Below are 17,535 nucleotides of genomic sequence, written 5' to 3'. Positions count from 1 at the left end.
TCTCCTGGCCCTGGGAAGGCTGCCCAGTGAGTTGACCATCCTTTGATCCATCCCAGGAAGCACGCCGGGTGGTGTGCGGAGACACAGGGACCCGTATCCCAAATTGGACTGGGACCTCTACAATGCATCCACGAGGACTGACTATGGTGCCGGCTTGGGGTGCGGGACACAATGCGAGCAACCTCCTGCAGGAGCCCCTGGTTGAGGGGGGACACAGTCATTACACAGGAATGACTGCAGTCACCGCCAGTCTCCCAGGAAGGAGAAGGAGCTACGATGGCTGTGAACACAGCAGGCTGGGGGCAGGAGGCCGAGAAGCCTCCCTGGACAGTGACATCAGAATCGGGACCTCAGGCAGAGGTCAGCTGAGTGAAGACCTCGGGGGAAGGAGGTCCCAGGCAGTGGGAACAGCACAGGGAAGACCCAGAAGGAGGGAGGTGGCTCCCAGGAAGAGCCTCCCTGGAAAGTCAGGGGGTAGATGAGGCTGGTGAGGAGAAGAGGCCACCAAGTGACTTGGGGAACCCCATCTCAGTGAGCCTCAACTTCCTCATCTGTAAAAGGACAACCTGCCCATCACACAAGGCTGTTGGGGTGACTCTGTAGTCCCACAGCACCTCTCTCCACTGCTCAACAGAGGAAGGATGCAGAGAATTCTGCCTCTGTGGTCCCGAGGTCATTTCGCTGCCACATCCCCAGCACCTGGCCCCAGACTGATCCAGCATTACTGCCCAATAGGTGCAACAAGATCCCAGAGCCTTGACAACCCCAGGTCTCCATCACCAGGGTGATGCGGGACCAGGTGCCGTAGGGCTGTGGGAGTCACCTCCTGGCCTCAGGCTGCCAGGCTCACAGGATCCCTACAGACAGGGGTCAAATGGGTCCATCAGGGGCTCTCCTCAGAGTTGGAGCAAAAGTACATGCCGGGCTGGCAACCCTCACAGGAGCAGAAAGTCAGGAAAAGGGAATCCAGGTATCAGTGGGGCAGTCCAGTCTCTGTGACAGGGCTCCAGCCTGACCCCATGCCCACTCTCAACACTTCGTCTTACCAGTTCCAGTACTCAGAGACACACACCTCACCTCCACTGCATGCCCAGCACGAAGCCCTCGGGGGGCAGGTGCTCAAACTCACAAGCAAAGAGAGAGGGGTGAGGTCCAGCAGGACAGGGGTTCTCACATAAAAATACCCACTGGCAGCCAGGCGTGGTGGCTCATACCTGTAATCCCAGCACTTTGGGAGGCCGAGGCGGGTGGATCACCTGAGGTCAGGAGTTCGGGACCAGCCTGGACAACACGATGAAACCCCGTCTCCACTAAAAATATGAAAATTAGCTGGGCATGGTGGCACGTGCCTGTAATCCCAGCTACTCGTGAGGCTGAGGCAGGAGAATCGCTTGAACCCGGGAGGCGGAGGTTGCAGTGAGCCGAGATCGCGCCATCCCCCTCCAGCCTGGGTAACAGAGCAAGACTCCGTCTCAAAAAACAAAACAAAACAAAAAAAAAACCAAAAAACATTCCACCGGCTCATGACAAATGAAGATTCCCAGTGAGCCCTGTCAGAACCATGGACTCTGCAGGACAGGGTTTCTCTTTGTGAGGGGCTGTCCTGTGTACTGTGGGACGTTTAGCAGCACCCTGCCAGTAGCACAGCCCCAGGTGTGACAACCAGAAATGTCTCCAGGGATCACCCAATCAACCCTGGTTGAATGCTACTGCTGCAGGCCTTAAAAGGGCATTTTAAACAAGCTCCCAGGTGATTCTGATGCAGGGAGCTGGGCACCCAGCTAAGAGACAGTACCGCTGTGACAGCCATGTGGAATTCCAGGTTCCAGCTGTGCTCCTGGGTTCCTGACAGTGCTGGTCCCCCAGAGCAGGGCCCCATCACTTAAGTCCATCACTTAAGTCCCTCGCCTGCCCCTCCCTCAGCCACGCTCACTCCCACCCTGCCTGCTCTCCCAGGCCTTGGCCTGGTTCCTAGAGAAGTGAGCGGCAAAGTGATGCAATCAGAGTTCCCGGCTGATGAAACCAAGCCCAGGCCGGGGAGAGAGAGAGTCTAATAAGGAAACAATTTAAATCGACAACATCTGCCTTGTGCTTCCCCGAAGAGAAGAGAATACAGCCGCCTGGGAGGAGCCTGCCCCGGGGACCAGCCAAGGCATCTGTCCAGGGGTTGAAGAGCCAGCGTGGCAGCACAGCAGCGTCTGGCTCCTGCCAGGGGTTCAGGGGGAGCAGCTCACAGTCCTAGCATGGCCAGCACCTCCTCCTGCAAGGAGGCAGCAAGAAGTTTCTGGAAGCCAAGCCACTCTGGCCGACACTGGAACACTCAGAGCAGCCACTCGGCAGCCCCAAAACACTCTTTGTTCCACTGCCAAAGACACCCCTATTAGTGGTGGCCTGGGATTGGCAGGTGGGCCAGGAGGGAAGCTGGCATCACAAGTGACCCAAAGAAGCACAGAGTGGACAGCCCACTGGGGCTTCAGAAACTCCAAGACGGAAAAAGGGCAAGGCATGGGTGCAGAGTGGAGGGAAGCCAGGTCATTCAGGCTTGCTGGGAAAGCGTCAAGGTTAGGTGAAAGGATTCTAGAGTCAGACACATCTAGGTCTGAATCCTACTGCTTACCAGTCAAGCAGCAACCTTGAGACTGATCTTCAAAAAACCCCACACAAGTTGGGCATGGTGGTGTGTACCTGTAATCTCAGCTACTAAAGAGGCTGGGACTGGAGGACTGCTTGAGCCCGGGAGTTCAAGACCAGCCTGGGCAACATAGCAAACCCCATCTCAAAAAAAAAAAAAACCCATGCAGGCAGGTGTGGGCATCCCTATTTTACAAGCACAGGCAAGTGGCTGCCCTACTCTGTCCTCTGTACCCAGAGTCAGGTTGTGCGGATGGCCTGAGCTACTGCCCAGGCAAACGTCCTGTGGATGCCACTCTCCAGTGATACCAATGATCACCCTCTTGCTCTCACAGCCCAAGAGGCGAGCAGGCCACTGAAGGGACCCAAAGTAAACTACTGGCTTTAACCAAGAATCCCACGCAACTGGGCAAAGATGCCCCGGCACCCAGTATGGCTCAGCCTGGCTCCTGTTTCCCAGGCACCCTCCTGCGTGCCGAGTGATTCTCAAGCATCATCTTCCTGCTTCTACTTCACAGACCAGGAAACAGACACTCGGGGAGTCCAGGCACTCGCTGCAGGTCACATGGGAGGTGAGGGGTGGTCTGTACTCCCAGGCCCCCCTTCAGGAACCCACCCCCACTTCCTGATCTTGCAGAATCCCTGGGAAATCTGCCAAGGCAGTGCAGCCATTCTCCAGAGATTGTGGCATGGGCATCTGTCACGCTAGCAACTGTGGACCCTGTGCTGTGTGGGCTGACCCTTCACCTCGAGTCTCAATCCCAGGGAAGAGGCTTTGAGACCAGGTTTATGCCAAGGGAGGGATGGTCACTGGGTCAAAGTGTGGGGCCAGTGGGGTGTGGCTCTGAGCCAAATCCATCAAGACCTGCTGGTGTTGGGGACCAAGTTAGGAGGTCCCAAGTTAGGAGGGAGAAGTGGGAAAACGTCCTGCAGCAGGCAGGCCTTGCAGAAGTTCCAAAGATGAGCCCTCCATCTCCTGAACACTTGCTGCATGTCAGGCACCGAGCCAAGCACTCTCCCCGACCTCAAGAATCCACACCCAGCCCTAGGAGATGGGTGCTGTCAGCCCATTATCCCATCGCAGCCAAGGAAATTGAGGCCCAGAACAGGGAAGTCATCTGCCCAAGGTCTACTGGCCGGGAGAGGGCTGTGACCTAAAGCCACGGCTGTCTGACCCCAGAGTTGCAAGCTGGGCTCCCGTGCCAGGGTTGGGCCCAAGACTCCAGCAGTTCAAAGCAAGAAGACACAGCGGGTGTCAGGCTGGGCTGTGGTAGCAGCTTCCCCCAGGATCCATGCCCACAGCAAACACAGAGCTTCGGGACTGGCTCTGCAGGACTTCGCTTCCTGCACCCACCAGTCTCCCAGCAGGCTTGCCCACAAGGCATCGGGAAGCAGAGACTGGGGCTCAAGGCCAGGCTCTGGCACCCACTGGACACTTGATCTTTCTAGGCCTCAGTCGCGGTTCTGTCCCTGCCTCATGGAGTTGCTATAGGACCTGGCACAGTGGACACCCATGCTGAATGGGGGCAGGGACTAGACCCCCAGAAGTAACTACTGAGAGGCACCTTGAGTTCCCCTCTGAGGCAGACGGTCCAGCAGGAAGCTGGGCACGCAAAAGCCCTGACCCAGTCCCCCACCCTGTTCTCCACCCCAGGACCATGGATCAGGATATTTCCCCAGGTCTTTTTTTTTTTTTTTGAGGTAAGGGATCTCACTATGTTTCCTGGGCTCAAATGATCCTCCTGCCTCAGCCTCCTGAGTACCTGGGATTACAGGCGTGAGCCACCAAGCCTGGCTTCCTTAGATCTTAAACCTGGCTGGGACACCCTGGTTGGGACATCCAGGGAGGGGGACCAGCAGGTGGCCTAGGCATGCCTGAGCCACTCCTGGCTGACTCATGCCTGGGTGGTGGTTGATTCACCCAAGGAGGAAGGGGAGAGAGAGGAGGAACAGATTCCCATCCCCAGGGCCTGGCTCCTCGAATGACTAGACTCAAGTCATGGGGCTGCCTCTGTCCTCTCTACCCTTACCCTCCCTCCCAGCCCATCCCAAGGGCACCCCCTACATATTGCAGGTTTCCTCTTCTAGGCTTGGGTCTTAGGTTCTTGTCTCCTAGAGTGTGGACGTCCTGGAGGAAGGGCCTCTGTTTTGCTCACTGCTGCTTTCCCTGTCCCAAGGATGGCGCCGGGCACATGGTAGGTCAGTAAGTAATGACTAAATGAGCGCCCTTCACACTCCTGTTCCTGTAAGGGCTCCTCTAAGCCTTCTCATGCCACCTTCATGGAAGGGTAGGACCATATTCTCTGCAGAGTGCAAGGGGCCAGGGGTCACTGCCATTGCTGGCTCTGCCACCCAGCTGTTCCTAGTGATCCATACAATATGCCCTAAGGCTTCCTGGACTTCTGAGGTGACCAGGAGATAATCATGAACCACTCCGCCAAAGTCACTTTTCCTCCCAGCCCTGCACAGACTCAGACCTGTGTTCCTAGCCGTCTTCATCAGTTCTCTAAGATTCCAACCACCATGGGCTAAGCATCAGGCAGGAGCGTGAGGCCCTGACTCACTGGTCTCCACCTCCTCCCCGGACATCTGATTCCCTGAAGACTCAGACCAATCCTGGACCGATCTTTGCCTTTCATTCACGGACTCCACATGCATGTACTGAGGACTTACTACACGTCAGGCCTGTGCTAGACACTGGGGACACATCCCAAGAGCCTGGCCTTGGTCTTGCCTGTATCCAAGATGGGTGTGGCCAACATAAAAAACCCTTAGGGGCTGCTACACCCCAAGGTCAGGCCTTCTCCTGGGATTTAGGGAGAGCACAGTCAAACGCCCCTTCACAAAGACAGGGTTCAGGGCAGAGCAGGCGGAGTGGCAATGCTCCCTCACCCCACTGTGCTCGGCACTCCTCTGAGAGGTGAATGTGCCTAACAGTCTCCCCTGGCTCTGGGCCCAGGCAGGGACGGTTGTCTTGGCCAAGGCAATAGCCTGGTTCTAATCACAAATGTTTGCCGGATAGGTGAACCACAGGAAGAGAGAAGAAAAACAATTACAGGGACAGAGGGAGGAATATGGACCTTTTGTTTCTGCTCTCAACCCTAGGGTCCTTATAATAACTGCTCTGGATGAATACCAACGCTGCCAGCCTTTACTGAGCCCGTACTCCATGCCAGGGGCTATGATGGGCACATAACAGGCATTAACCCATTTCACCCAAGCATCAAGGAGGACCTTATTAACCCATTTCACAGATGAGGAAAGCAAAGCTCAGAGAGATCTAGTTATCTGGCAGCCTCAGGAGCCCGTCCTCCCCAAGAATAGCCAAGCCCCATAGCCCAGCAGGCCCTGCTGGAGTTTGCAAGAGGCAGAAGGAAAATCTCCAGCCAGAGAAGACTGTTTGCAGCTGCCAGGATGAGTTACTGCCTCATAAACAAGAGTGATGCTTATCAGGTCAGAACGGTTCAGGCTGCCTCACCAGAAAGACCAAGAAAAACACCCGAGGATCTCCTCCAGGCTTCTGGGCACCCAAAAAGGTGCCTCGTTTTTGTCTAGAGGACTCATGCATCCACCCAGCACCACCCAAAAGTGTGGGGCATCTCGAGGCTTGTCTTTGGCACAGAGACATGCAGAACTCACAGATTCTCAGAGAGAACATACCCATGAAACCAACCCCCAAGCAGCAGAATATTACAGGCCCCGGAAGGTCCTTCCAGACATGACTCCCCTCAGCAAAGACAGCACCATCCTGACTTGCATCAGAAAGGTTTTTGAACTCTGTATAAATGGTATCATACACATTTTTTTTTTTTTTTTGAGACAGAGTCTCGCTCTGTCGCCTAGGCTGGAGTGCAGTGGCGCGATCTCTGCACACTGCAGCCTTTGCCTCCCGAGTTCAAGTGATTCTCCTGCCTCCTCAGCCTCCTAAGTAGCTGGGATTATAGGCATGTGCCATCATGCCCGGCTAATTTTTTTGTATTTTTAGTAGAGACGGGGTTTCACCATGTTGGTCAGGCTGGTTTTGAACTCGTAACCTCAAATGATCCTCCCACCTCGGCCTCCCAAAGTGCTGGGATTACAGGAGTGAGCCACCGCGCCCGGCCGCATCATACACTCTTTTGTCCCCGGCTTTCTTTGCTCAACGTTGTTTGTCAGACTGGTTCCTGCTGTGAGTGGCGGCAGCTTGTTCATCCTCAGCACTGCACAGTATGCCTCAGGTTTTGTTTTGAGTAATTCCATGATGACAGAGGTGGAAACCCGCCCTTCTCAGCTGACAGTCACCTGCCCTTCTGCAACCTGCAGCCCCAAGCAATCAACCCCATGGCTGCCCTTGGTGGTTCTAAACTACAAATGTGACTCGAATTCACACCCTTCTGTGGCTCCCACCCCTCCAGACACAGTCCAAACCCCTCCCCTTGACTCCTCGTGACTTCAAGCTCCCTCCCAGGCCCGCTGACCCCTCTTTCCCGCTCAGCATGCTCGCCCTTGCCATGCCTCTGTCGCAGGCTGCTCTTTTACCTGCCACCCGCTAATCCTACTCATGCCCCAGAACCAAGCCCAGCATCATCTCCCCAGGGCCCGTAGCCATACCACTGATTGGATTTGTGCACCTCCCCTCACTGAAGGGCCCTGCAGGGGTGGGGGCCACATCTCCAGGGCCCAGCCTGAGCCCCGCACCCAGAAGGTGCCCAAAAAATTGTCTGGGGGGAGCCTAGGGGGACCAGGGAGCCACAGGTCTGCCCCACACCTGCAGAGTCTGCTCAGAGAGGAAGTGGTAAGAGGTAAGAGTGTTTAGCACCCAGACTTCTGCCCTCCCTGAGCACCAAGCGGCCACCCCCTCTCTGGGCAGGGTTAGTCTGTTTTTAGCTGCCAGGTGCCTGGCCCTGTGCTGAGTAGGGAGCCCTCCTGACCAGCCCTGTTTGATGGAGGAGGAAGCTGAGGCTGAGAGGACAAGGCCTTTAGTCACAGTCACAGAGAAATCAAGCAACTGCCAAGGTCCAATTGCCATGCTTGGAGTCAGGCCCCAGCCCCCTCCTCCTTCCCATTCTGCTTGCTATGAGCATCCCTACCCCACGCAGAGGAGCCCACCCCACCCAAACCACTGATGCCCCCAGTTGCCTCTCAATTGCAGCCTCTGAGCCCATGGAGGCACCCAGCTGTCCGGTATGCAAGTGAGGGCTGTTCCTGACACAGACTGACACCTCGGGCCTGAAGAGGGAATGGGGGGGTGCGGGGGTGGGTCCAGCAGCTGGTAGCAGCCACAGTGAGGTCCTGCACCAGCACTCACACTGTTTCAGAGCCAGGGCAGAAAAGCCCCGGCACCAGAACAGTGCCAACCCACAGCAGGAAGCCCCAAGACCAAGAAGCATGATGCAAGCACTACTCCTGCCCATGAAGGGCCCACAGTCTGGGGAATGAGCTAGAGATGTGGACAGACACTGCAGTGCTCTGAGATGAGGGCCCACAGAGAGTGTACAAGACCAAAAGAGGCCAGGGAAGGCTTCCTGGAAGAGGTGACTCTTCGGCTGAGAAGAAATTCAGTGAGCAGAGAAGTGGGGGAAGGGAACTTGAGGAAGAAGTAACTGCAGGAACAAAGGCACAGAAACCAGAAGGGTGAGGAGTAGTGGAAGCCAACAAGGCCAGCCTGAGGCTGGGAGTGGCGGGGCCTCCCATGTGCCAAGGGGCTGCTGTCTCTCTCACCCACACGCCTGCCCACCAGCAACCTGACAGCCAGTGCCCTCCGCCTCCATGGAGGCTGTCTTCTGCCTGCCAGAGCGGGTCCCAGAGCCGGCTGTGCAGATGGTCTCTTCCCTCACCTAAAGCCCCTCAGCCCAGCCTGGGCCCGCCCAGCAGGAACGCTCCAACTCGCACTGGCTCACAGCAAAGCATCCCCCCGTGGGGCAAGTTCAAGCCAAAAAAGGGACAAGAAAACACGCAGACCCCACTGGGGACCCTGAGCTCAGACACCCGGTGTGCTCCTCACCCACCCCCACCCCTGCCCCGAGTGAAAAGTGCCCTCTCCCAGCAGCACCTCATCAGTCCTGGCCCACACAGGAGTGCCAGCGGCCATGCAGGGGCACTGACCCTGCCATAACTCTGCCTGGAGACAGGAGGACAGACTGTAGCACATGCAGCGTGTGCACTGTATGCCAGGAGCCGCGCTGGGCATCTGACAGACATTATCTCACCGCGTCCTCCGAGAGCACTAGGAGGCAGGCACTGGCAGCCCTGCTTCACAGGGGCGGTCACCGAGGCTTGGAGGCCAAGTCCCTTGCCCAAGGTCACACAGGCAGCAAGTGGCAGAAGCAGGATGGGAACATCTCCCCCAGGCCCGCAGGCAGGGAGGCAGAACAAGCAGGCAGAAAGGCCTCTGTCAGAGCTCTTCCTCTCAGCCACCGAAACCAGCCGGCTGGCGGGACAGAGGACCGGGCAGGGTGGGGGTGCGGACAGCTTCAGGCCTGCATGTGAGAGCGCTTCCAAGCCCGGGGTGCCAAAAGAGGCTCAGGGCAGAGACCCAGGGTTTGCCACCACAGCCCTATGCAGACACAGAAGCCAGCCATAGGTTGGGCAGCTTCGGGCCTTACTGAGCCATGGACAGCAGTCTGACCTCATAGTGGGTGGCTGACCGGTCCCAGGGCATATCTGGAGTCCCCACAATCCAAAGCACTTGCCAGGGAGGTGATAATACAGAGCAACAACCCTCCCCACCCTACATTAATTCTGGGTCCCTTTCTAAGCAAATCTGGTCTCTCCCCCCTGCTTAAACCTTCCTGGGACTCCCTGGTAAGATGAGGATACATCTAAACTGGTTGTGCTGAAGATATTACTGCCTGTCCCCAGCAGCAAGCAAGTGACTGAAGGGTCACCGCATAGCAGTCACCAGACGCCACACAAAGAGTCCGTCGGCTCCTGACCCCTTAGCAGACAGGCCAGCAGCCATCCCAAGGTGCAAGTAGGGCCTCCCAAATGCAAGTCAGGACTCCCAGGTACTGAACAAGCAGGGTTCAAAGGGACTCAGGGCCCCCTGCCACCCCTGGACATGCAGGGCCCTCAAGCACATGATGTGGTTGCTGCTAAGAGCCTCTAGCCAGAGCAGCTCCCAAGATGGAGCTTGAAGCGAGGAACAGGCCTCAGGAAATAGCCTGGCTCCACGAAGCCAGATCATCTCGGGTCAGGGCTGCTGCCAGGCTGGCAGGTAGGCAACAGGGGCTGCCAGGGTGGCACCTGCCAACAGTGTAGCCAGCTGGCAGCAAAGGCTAGGTCCAAGGAGCAGACACCAAGGCCAGGCACAGTCAGGGCAGCTTCAGGCTTCCCCACAGCCACCAGCAGTATAGTCTGACCTCGCGGGAACCAGCAGATGGCCTGGTGCCACAGCTTTGCTGCCCAGGCTGGCCTCTGAGGCCACCCAGCCATGCCCACTTCTGCCAGCAGGGCTTCTCTCCACAGGCCACTCTGCCTCCTTGTGCCCCCAGTCTGCACCTGGAAGGCCTTCTACGGCACCCAGGGGACCAGGCTGGCCTAAGGCAGCACACATCAGGGATCCAAGGCATGCTGCGGGGTCAGGGGAACTCGAGCGGGCAGCCCACGCCAAGAGGCAGCTAGAAAGCCCCTTGAGCCAAACACCGCCACAGAGCACTGTTGCCAGATCTTCCAACTTAAAACAAATGGGAAGTCTAGATTTTCATGCAATCACAAACGACTGGCGCACTGCAGGGGTTGACAAACCCTGGCTACATTTGGCCACTGTGCCCCTATCCATCTCCCGGCACTTACTAAGTACTAGGCATGATGCCAGCCCTGCGGTTGAGAAAGCCCACTTGCCCACTCTGCCTGCCAGCCCTCTTTCCAATCTGCCTACTCCTCTGCCTGCTACCGCCAGGCTAGCAGTACCTGCCAGCCAATTCCCATTGCCCCTCCCTGGGTGCAGGTCAGGCCTCTGCACCTTCTCCACCTGGCAACCAGGCCACGTGGCTCCACTGCCCCTGGGTAGGTACTCCTGAGGCCAGGAACACACCAGCTTGGCCATCCGTTACCCTAACGTACTCCATCCCCTCCTCCACCCTCCCAGTACCCCAGCTCCTCGCCTGACCCTGGGAACAAGTGCCTGTCGGCCAGGGGCCTCTATGCCAAAGGCTTATCCCGATCTCTTTCCTGTCCAATTCCCCTCTGCCTTCAAGGCTCCCAGGAATGGTCACTTCTTCCAGGAAGCTCTCCCTATCTCAGTGATGTGCCACATGAGGACAAGGACCATGTCCAGCCTGAGCTAAGTGCTCGATCCACATCTGTCAAATAAATGGACAGATACCTGGACAGAAATGCCCCCCCCAGCTGGCCTGCCGGGGTCCAGTGGGATGCAAAAGGACATGTCCTAGATCTGCCTGGCTCTGAAGCTTTCACGATGGCCACTAAGCTCACTGCCCCCACCTAGCTGGGAGCTCCATGGAAACAGGGCTGTCTAATCATGATCACCTCCAAAAGCCCAAGACAAAGCATGTGTTCAGGGAAAGTGGAACAGGCACACGTGCCCACCAGCCTCCTTTCCCTCCCCAGTGTGCTCAGCCTCCAGAGCTCCTGCTCTGTGAAGGAAAGTGGGTGCCCTGCCAATCTAAGAATCCCATTGAACCTCCACGGCCCCTGCTCCACTCAGCCCCTAGGGATGGAATTCTGTGTCCACCTCCATCCTGCCCTCCTGGAGCTCTGCACTGTGCCTGTGAGCAGGCCTCCCCCGGCGGTGGATTCAAGCAGCATTCCACAGCCTTTTCCCAGAAGGGCGGGCGAGGGACGGGGGGGTGGAGGCTCTGGCCACACGTGTGTGGAGTGTGAGGAAAGACCCGGCCAGGCTGGCCTCCCCAGGGACCAGGCCTGGCATGGGGCCCCCAGCTGCAGCACCGACCTGGCCAAGGCCTTCTTCACACTCAAAGAACCCCACCCGTGCCTCTGGGGCCACTATCCCAGCCGTGCCATGGAAGGCAGGCAGCATCTTTGTGGTGGGCAGCCACGCGTCCACCAAAGACTGCCCAAATGAAAAGCCCACTGAGGATTCAAGCCTACCAAAGAAGAAAGGCCAGAGAAGGGGCCTCTAAGTCACAGGCTGTCTGCTTCTTGGACAGTCTGGCACCCAAGTACAAAGTGCAAGGGGACCCCAGAAGGACTCCCTCCCCTTTCTGGCCCAGCCTGCCTCCTTCATACAGAGAGTTACTAAGACATAGGGGACAGAGGTCAGAGCCAGGCCCAAGTCAGCTACGCCATCAGCTCCTCCTGTAAGTGGCCCTAGCAAGTCACTTCTCTGCTGCAGGCCTCAGTTTCCCCATCTGTTGGCTGAGAAAACGCTCTCTGCCCATCTCCTCCAGAAAAGACTTGCTATGAGGTAAGTCAGTGCCTCCCTTGTACTCCTCTTCCCTGGCACCACCAGCCACATGCCTGGGGCAGGCTACAGGACTGGTGCCAGCTGCGAGCAGAGATCTCTTGGGTGTTTGGGATTCTTCCTGCCCAAGGGCTGCCTTGGACAGGCTGGCAGCTCCCCGACTCACCAGACTTGGCTAGGACCTCTGCCTCTCTCCTGGGACCCCTGGGAAAGCCTCCCAGATGCCATGTGGATACATATGCCTGGGAGGCCTCCAGGCAGGGACCTTGGCAAATGTTCACCATGCCCCAGTGCCAGCCCGGGCCTGGCCCCAAATCCATAGCAGTGACTTCAGCCCCACCCCCTGAAAAGTCCTGGAGACCCTTTTCCTTGGACTTCACCAAACCTACCATGGTGCCTCCTAACTACACAGCTCTAGACTTTCCTGAACTACCCAATCCATGGAATGGAGCCTTTCTCAAAGGTCTGGGACTGTCACACGGGTCTGCAGCTGCTTCCAGCCCACTGCCATCAAGGCAAGACAGGGCCTTAGAGCTGGACCTGCCCAAATTCAAACCCCATCTCTGCAATTTCAAGCTGAGTAGCACAGACCCAGTCATTTCATTTTCCTGACCCCAGCTTCCTCACCTGTAAGTGGTATAATGCCATCAGTCCATGGGGTAGGTGACTGCAGGGACCCAAATAATCATCTATTTGAGGGGCTAGGCAAGCCCGTAGCATACAGAATGCATACAATCAAGGGCGGTTTACAGAATGATAGAAGTGTTAATTTCTGAACTGCCATTTACCACCTGGGTGACCTCTGGCATGTGGCTTCACCTCTCTGGCTTTGGTGCCTCTCCGGATGGCTGACAGGATTCATGGAAATACCATCTGCAAAACACTCAGCACCCTGCCTGGCACAGAGTGCAGGAGCTCAGAGCACAGCAGCCTGAGGATCGCTGCTCTCAAGGAGGCCTCGGGAAGATGAGGCTGAGCAACAGCCCGATGCACCACCTGCTCTACCTGCTCAAATTGGGTCAGGCGAGCGGTGTACCCAGCTGTTGCCAAGGCACCCAGCACACAGGGAAACACTCCAGCCAGGAGGGCGGGTGCTGCAGGAGTGGGGCCTTGGGCCTGCTTCACTGACACTACTCATGCTGCCACCACCAGGTCTCTGGGCCATCTCAGGGGTTCCTAGGGGTAGGGGAAATATGCTATTGATCTGGGCTCAGGATCTAACCAGGTCCAGTTCCCCCAGACTCTACCCCAACCTGGAAACAATGGGGCCTTCACTGGCTAGAGGGGCAGACTGTGAAGCAGGGTTCCCAGGCTGCAGACCAGGGTGGGTGGGGTAGGAACCCAGGAACCCCCACCTACTGGGCAAAAACACAGCAAAAGCCAAAGCAGCTCTAAACTGGCCTCAGGTTCCAATGTCACCGTCTGCTGCCTCCAGTCACACCTGCCCAGCAGCAAACAGGTGCCTGGTGGCCACTAGCTGCCCAGCTTTGCGGGAGCTCAGTGTCAGTTCCTCCCTCCTCAGCCCCATTCAGGTTGCATGTAGGACAGGGCTGGTAAATGCTTTGGGCTCAGCTGGATTCAGGGAATTCGAGGCCCCTTGCCAGGAGGGAAGAAGGGAAAACAGAGGTGAAATCCAGACCCTGTGGACTAAGACCTGGAACTTCCCACACTTTCCCTAATGGGGAAGCAGGTTTAGGGTAATGGAAAGGCCAACAGGTAGGGGGACAGTGGCTCCAGGGCCTGGAGGTTAGGCAAGGCCTCAGCCTGGGGCTCAAAATTTATATTCCTCAATGGGATCCAAGACCCTGTCCCCACTCCCAGCTCACACACAGGCCCCCTGCTGACTGGATCTGGTTTCCCCCCCAACCGCCCGCCCAGCCAAAGACCTGGAAAGGTCTGGGCCCAGGCCTGGGCCCCTCTACCCACAGAAGTCATAACTGCTGCAGCAGTGTGCCTGGGCCAGACATAACACACAGATTAACTATACCCTAGAGGTGGGTATAACATCCCCATTTTACCGAAGAGGAAACTGAAGTTCAGAGGCACAAAAGGGTTGAATGCAGGCTTCACTGAATCAACTCAGGCAAATCATCTCCTCTCAGAGCCTGTTTCCACCTCTCTAAAATGGCGATAATAATCCTGTGCAGCCCCCACCTCCACTCCTGTTCCATGACACAGTCCAGGGCTTAAGTGAGAGGTGCTAGTAAAACAGGGAGCCCAGCACCAATGGTTGCTGGTTCTTGCAATCAGAGAGGTTAGGTAACTTGCCCAGTGTCACTCAGCCAGTGAATAGTCAACTCCAGGTCCTAGCTGTGAGCACAGCCTTCTCTCTGAAACCTCAGACTGCTGTGTGGGTGGCCTCAGGATCACAGGCTTCCCAGGCAACCAAGGAGGCCAGCCACCCCCACCACAAAGGGCAGCCCTTATCCAAATTCCTCAGATAAGCAGCTCCCAACAGAACAGGGAGCCAATGCTCAGAAAAGGCACCCCACCCTGTCCACACCGGAGATTCCTAAATCTGAGCTAGGCTGTGCAGTTCCCCTTCCTTCCCCTCCTCCCAGCAGAGTGTTTGACCTCTGGATTCATCCAACAGGTCCCCAAACCTGCGAAGTTCAGTTAACAACAGACTTCTTCGAGATCCCTGGCAAGCTACTGACTTCCTCTTTCTGGGCCTCAGTTTCTCTGCCTATAACACGCACACATGGGCTCTCAGAACAGGGAGGCAGCTCTGGCTAACAGGGCCCACAAGGAGGCCCGGGGAGCAAAGGGCAGACCAGGTAGGGAAGCAGCCTGTCCCAGGCACTCGGCCAGGCCCTGCCTCCATTCTATTTTATTTTTTAAAAAGAGAGACAGAGGCTGGGTGCAGTAGCTCACACTTGTAATTCCAGCACTCTGGAAGGCCGGGGCGGGGGGGTGGATCATTTGAGGTCAGGAGTTCGAGACCAGCCTGGCCAACATGGTGAAACCCCATTTCTACCAAAAATACAAAAAAAATTATCGTGGTGGCGTGCTACTGAGGAGGCTAAGGCAGGAGGATCGCCTGAACCCAGGAAGTGGAGGTTGCAGTGAGCCAAGATCGCGCCACTGCATTCCAACCTGGGTAACAGAGTGAGACTCCATCTAAAAAATAAATAAAATTTTTAAAAAATTAGCTGGCCGTGGTGCTAGGCACCTGTAATCCCAACTACTCAGAAGGCTGAGATACGAGAATTGCTTGAACCCGGGAGGTGGAGGTTGCAGTGAGCCACGATTGTGCCACTGCACTCCAGCCTGGGCAACAGTGTTAAATTGTGTCCCCCCAAAAAAGAAAATAAAATAGAGATGGGAATCTCTGTATGTTGTCCAGGCTGGTCTTGAACTCCTGGCCTCAAGCAAGTCTTCTACATCGGCCTCCCAAAGTGCTGGGATTACAGGAGTAAGCCACAGCGTCCGGCCTGCCCCAAGTTCTAGCTGCTGCAGCTTCTCCATCTGTATTAGGCCCACTTTCCAGAGGAGGAGGCCCAGAAAGTAACAGTCAAGAGTCACACTCCCATCGGTAGGACTCCAAGGCTCTTCTGAGACAGGCCAGGACGATGTGACCCCAGGTGGGCCCAATCGGCAAGGGACAGCCTGGGAACTCAGTTGCACTCAGCAACAAGCTGGGCAGCTGGACCTGCCAGGATGGGGGCGAACAACACAAAACCAAACTCAACGGAGCCTCTTTCAGAGAGGGCAGCAGCCTCCTCGATAAGGGCATTTGCAATGCAAAACAGCCCAGCTCCAGCCAGAGGAGGACAGTCACTAGGAGGGGGCTGGGTAGGCCAAAACCCAGCCATCTCCCTCCAGCCAGACTAGGCAGTGCCTGCGATCGGGCCTTCCCAGGCGCCTGGGGGTGCCGGGGAACCCGTGGCTGGCCTGGACTCTGAATCATATGACAGCCCCAGTGGCCAGTTCGGGTGCAAGGTGGTCTGGAACACCCCTTCCCTGCACACCCGCTCAGGCTACAAATCCCTGATAGGCTCTACATGCAAGTCTGCAGAATGGGCCTACTGCAGGCGGCACGCAGGGCCCCAAGAAAAGGCTGAAAGACTAGACCCCCAGGTATTCCGCTGGCGGCGGCTGCCTGGCACCCTGCCAACTGCCTCAGGCCCAGTCCTGCCTTGTGCAACCTGCCCCAGGCACATAGAATCCCCCGGATCCTCCCCACCCCGGCCCCAAGGGGCCCTTCCACACTTGCCAAGTGTCTAGATTTCGCTGATCACCCCTCCTGCTGCAGGCGCGACCGCCCCAGCTCCTACCTTGACGACAAGCTGACAAAATCCCCTCCATCCAGGAGCCGGACCTTGCAGAAGAGGACCCCGTTCACGAAGGGAACCGCAGTCAGCTCCTCCAGGGTAAAAGTGGTTTGGAATTTGAATTTCTTCTTCTTCATCAAGAAAGCCATGAGCGAGTTCCCTGAGTCTGAAGCCGTGAAGGCGAAAAAAGGTGGGGAGGGACGGGATTCCTTTCCCTACACCACACCCCCTCCTCAAAACACCAGAGCCGGATCCCGCCCTGATGGTGGCGGAGACGGCGGAGATCGGAGTCCGGGGCCCCAGGTCTGAGCGACCGACCAGTCCAGTTCGCGCGCCGGCGGGCTTCACCCTCGGGGAGCCGGGGCTCGGAAGGGTTCGGAGCGGCCGGGGACCTCACCGGCATGTAAACAGTGGTGCATGGCCCAGGAGGCAGAAGCAGGGGCGGGGGTGCGGGGCTGCGCGCGAGCGGCCGCGCTGGCTGGCAGCATCCCGAGCCGCGATCTCCGGGGAGCTCACGCCGCGCGGCCGGGCGCGACGGGCGGACCGGTGAGACTGAGGGCGGCGGGCAGGCTGGCGGGCCGGTAAGGCTAAGGGCGGAGAGCGGCCCCGCCCCCGCCTCGCTGGCGGCCGGGGGAGGCGCCCTTGCCGCTCACGCCCCCGCAGCTGGGTGCCCGGCGGCCAGCGCAGGTAAAGCCCAGGAAGTTGGGGCACCCCCAGGGGGCTGGCGGGAGCTCGGGGGCCTCTCCAGGAGGCGCGTCGGGGTCGCTGCGGGCCGGGAACGTCTGGCCTCGGGCCTCCTCAGGGCAGGCACCGGGCCGGCCCGGGGCAGCGGGGGCGCAGCCTCCTCCTTGGTCCTGGGACCCGCGCCGCGGGCCCCGGCGGAGCTGAGGCGCCCTTCGGCCCGGCCGGTGGCGCCCGCCTCGCCCAGCACCCCTCGAGCAGCAGTGCCGCCCCCTGCGACCCCGACGCTGCAGCCAAAGCCCGACGCTGCGCAGCGCCGCTTGGAGAATGCCTGGGCCCCGCGCGGCCGCCAGCAGAGCCGCCGCCGAGCGCGGCAGGGGCGGGGCGCCGGCGGCTCAGTCCGCCCGCGATTGGGCGGCCCGGCGAGGCGGGCGCGCAGCGCGATTGGCGGGCGGCGGCGTGGGGTGGGACTCGTGGGAGGCAGAGGCGGTTCGGGGCGCTTGGATTGGTGCACCGTGCGACCGGGCCCGCCTCCTAGGGCAGGGAGGAGCTGAGGGAAGGGAGAGGGGCCCTGGGAAGGCAGTG

The 17,535-nt window shown here is 58.1% G+C and overlaps 1 protein-coding gene across 3 annotated transcripts in view; it reads right to left on the bottom strand.

The window, feature by feature from the left end:
• Positions 1-17,279, bottom strand: part of EEIG1 (estrogen-induced osteoclastogenesis regulator 1) — a 40,614-nt gene extending 23,335 nt beyond the window's left edge. For 2 of the 3 annotated variants that reach the window (XM_077965053.1, XM_077965052.1), the window contains exon 1: positions 16,273-17,279. In XM_077965053.1, the coding sequence (XP_077821179.1) occupies positions 16,273-16,418 (146 nt within the window). In that variant the 5' untranslated portion in view covers positions 16,419-17,279. 3 annotated transcript variants of the gene reach the window in all.
• Positions 17,280-17,535: the final 256 nt, after the last annotated feature.

The sequence above is a fragment of the Macaca mulatta genome, chromosome 15 (genome assembly GCF_049350105.2).
Source record: "Macaca mulatta isolate MMU2019108-1 chromosome 15, T2T-MMU8v2.0, whole genome shotgun sequence".
Classification (NCBI taxonomy): Eukaryota; Metazoa; Chordata; class Mammalia; order Primates; family Cercopithecidae; genus Macaca; species Macaca mulatta.
This window is presented reverse-complemented; position numbering and strand designations above follow the sequence as displayed.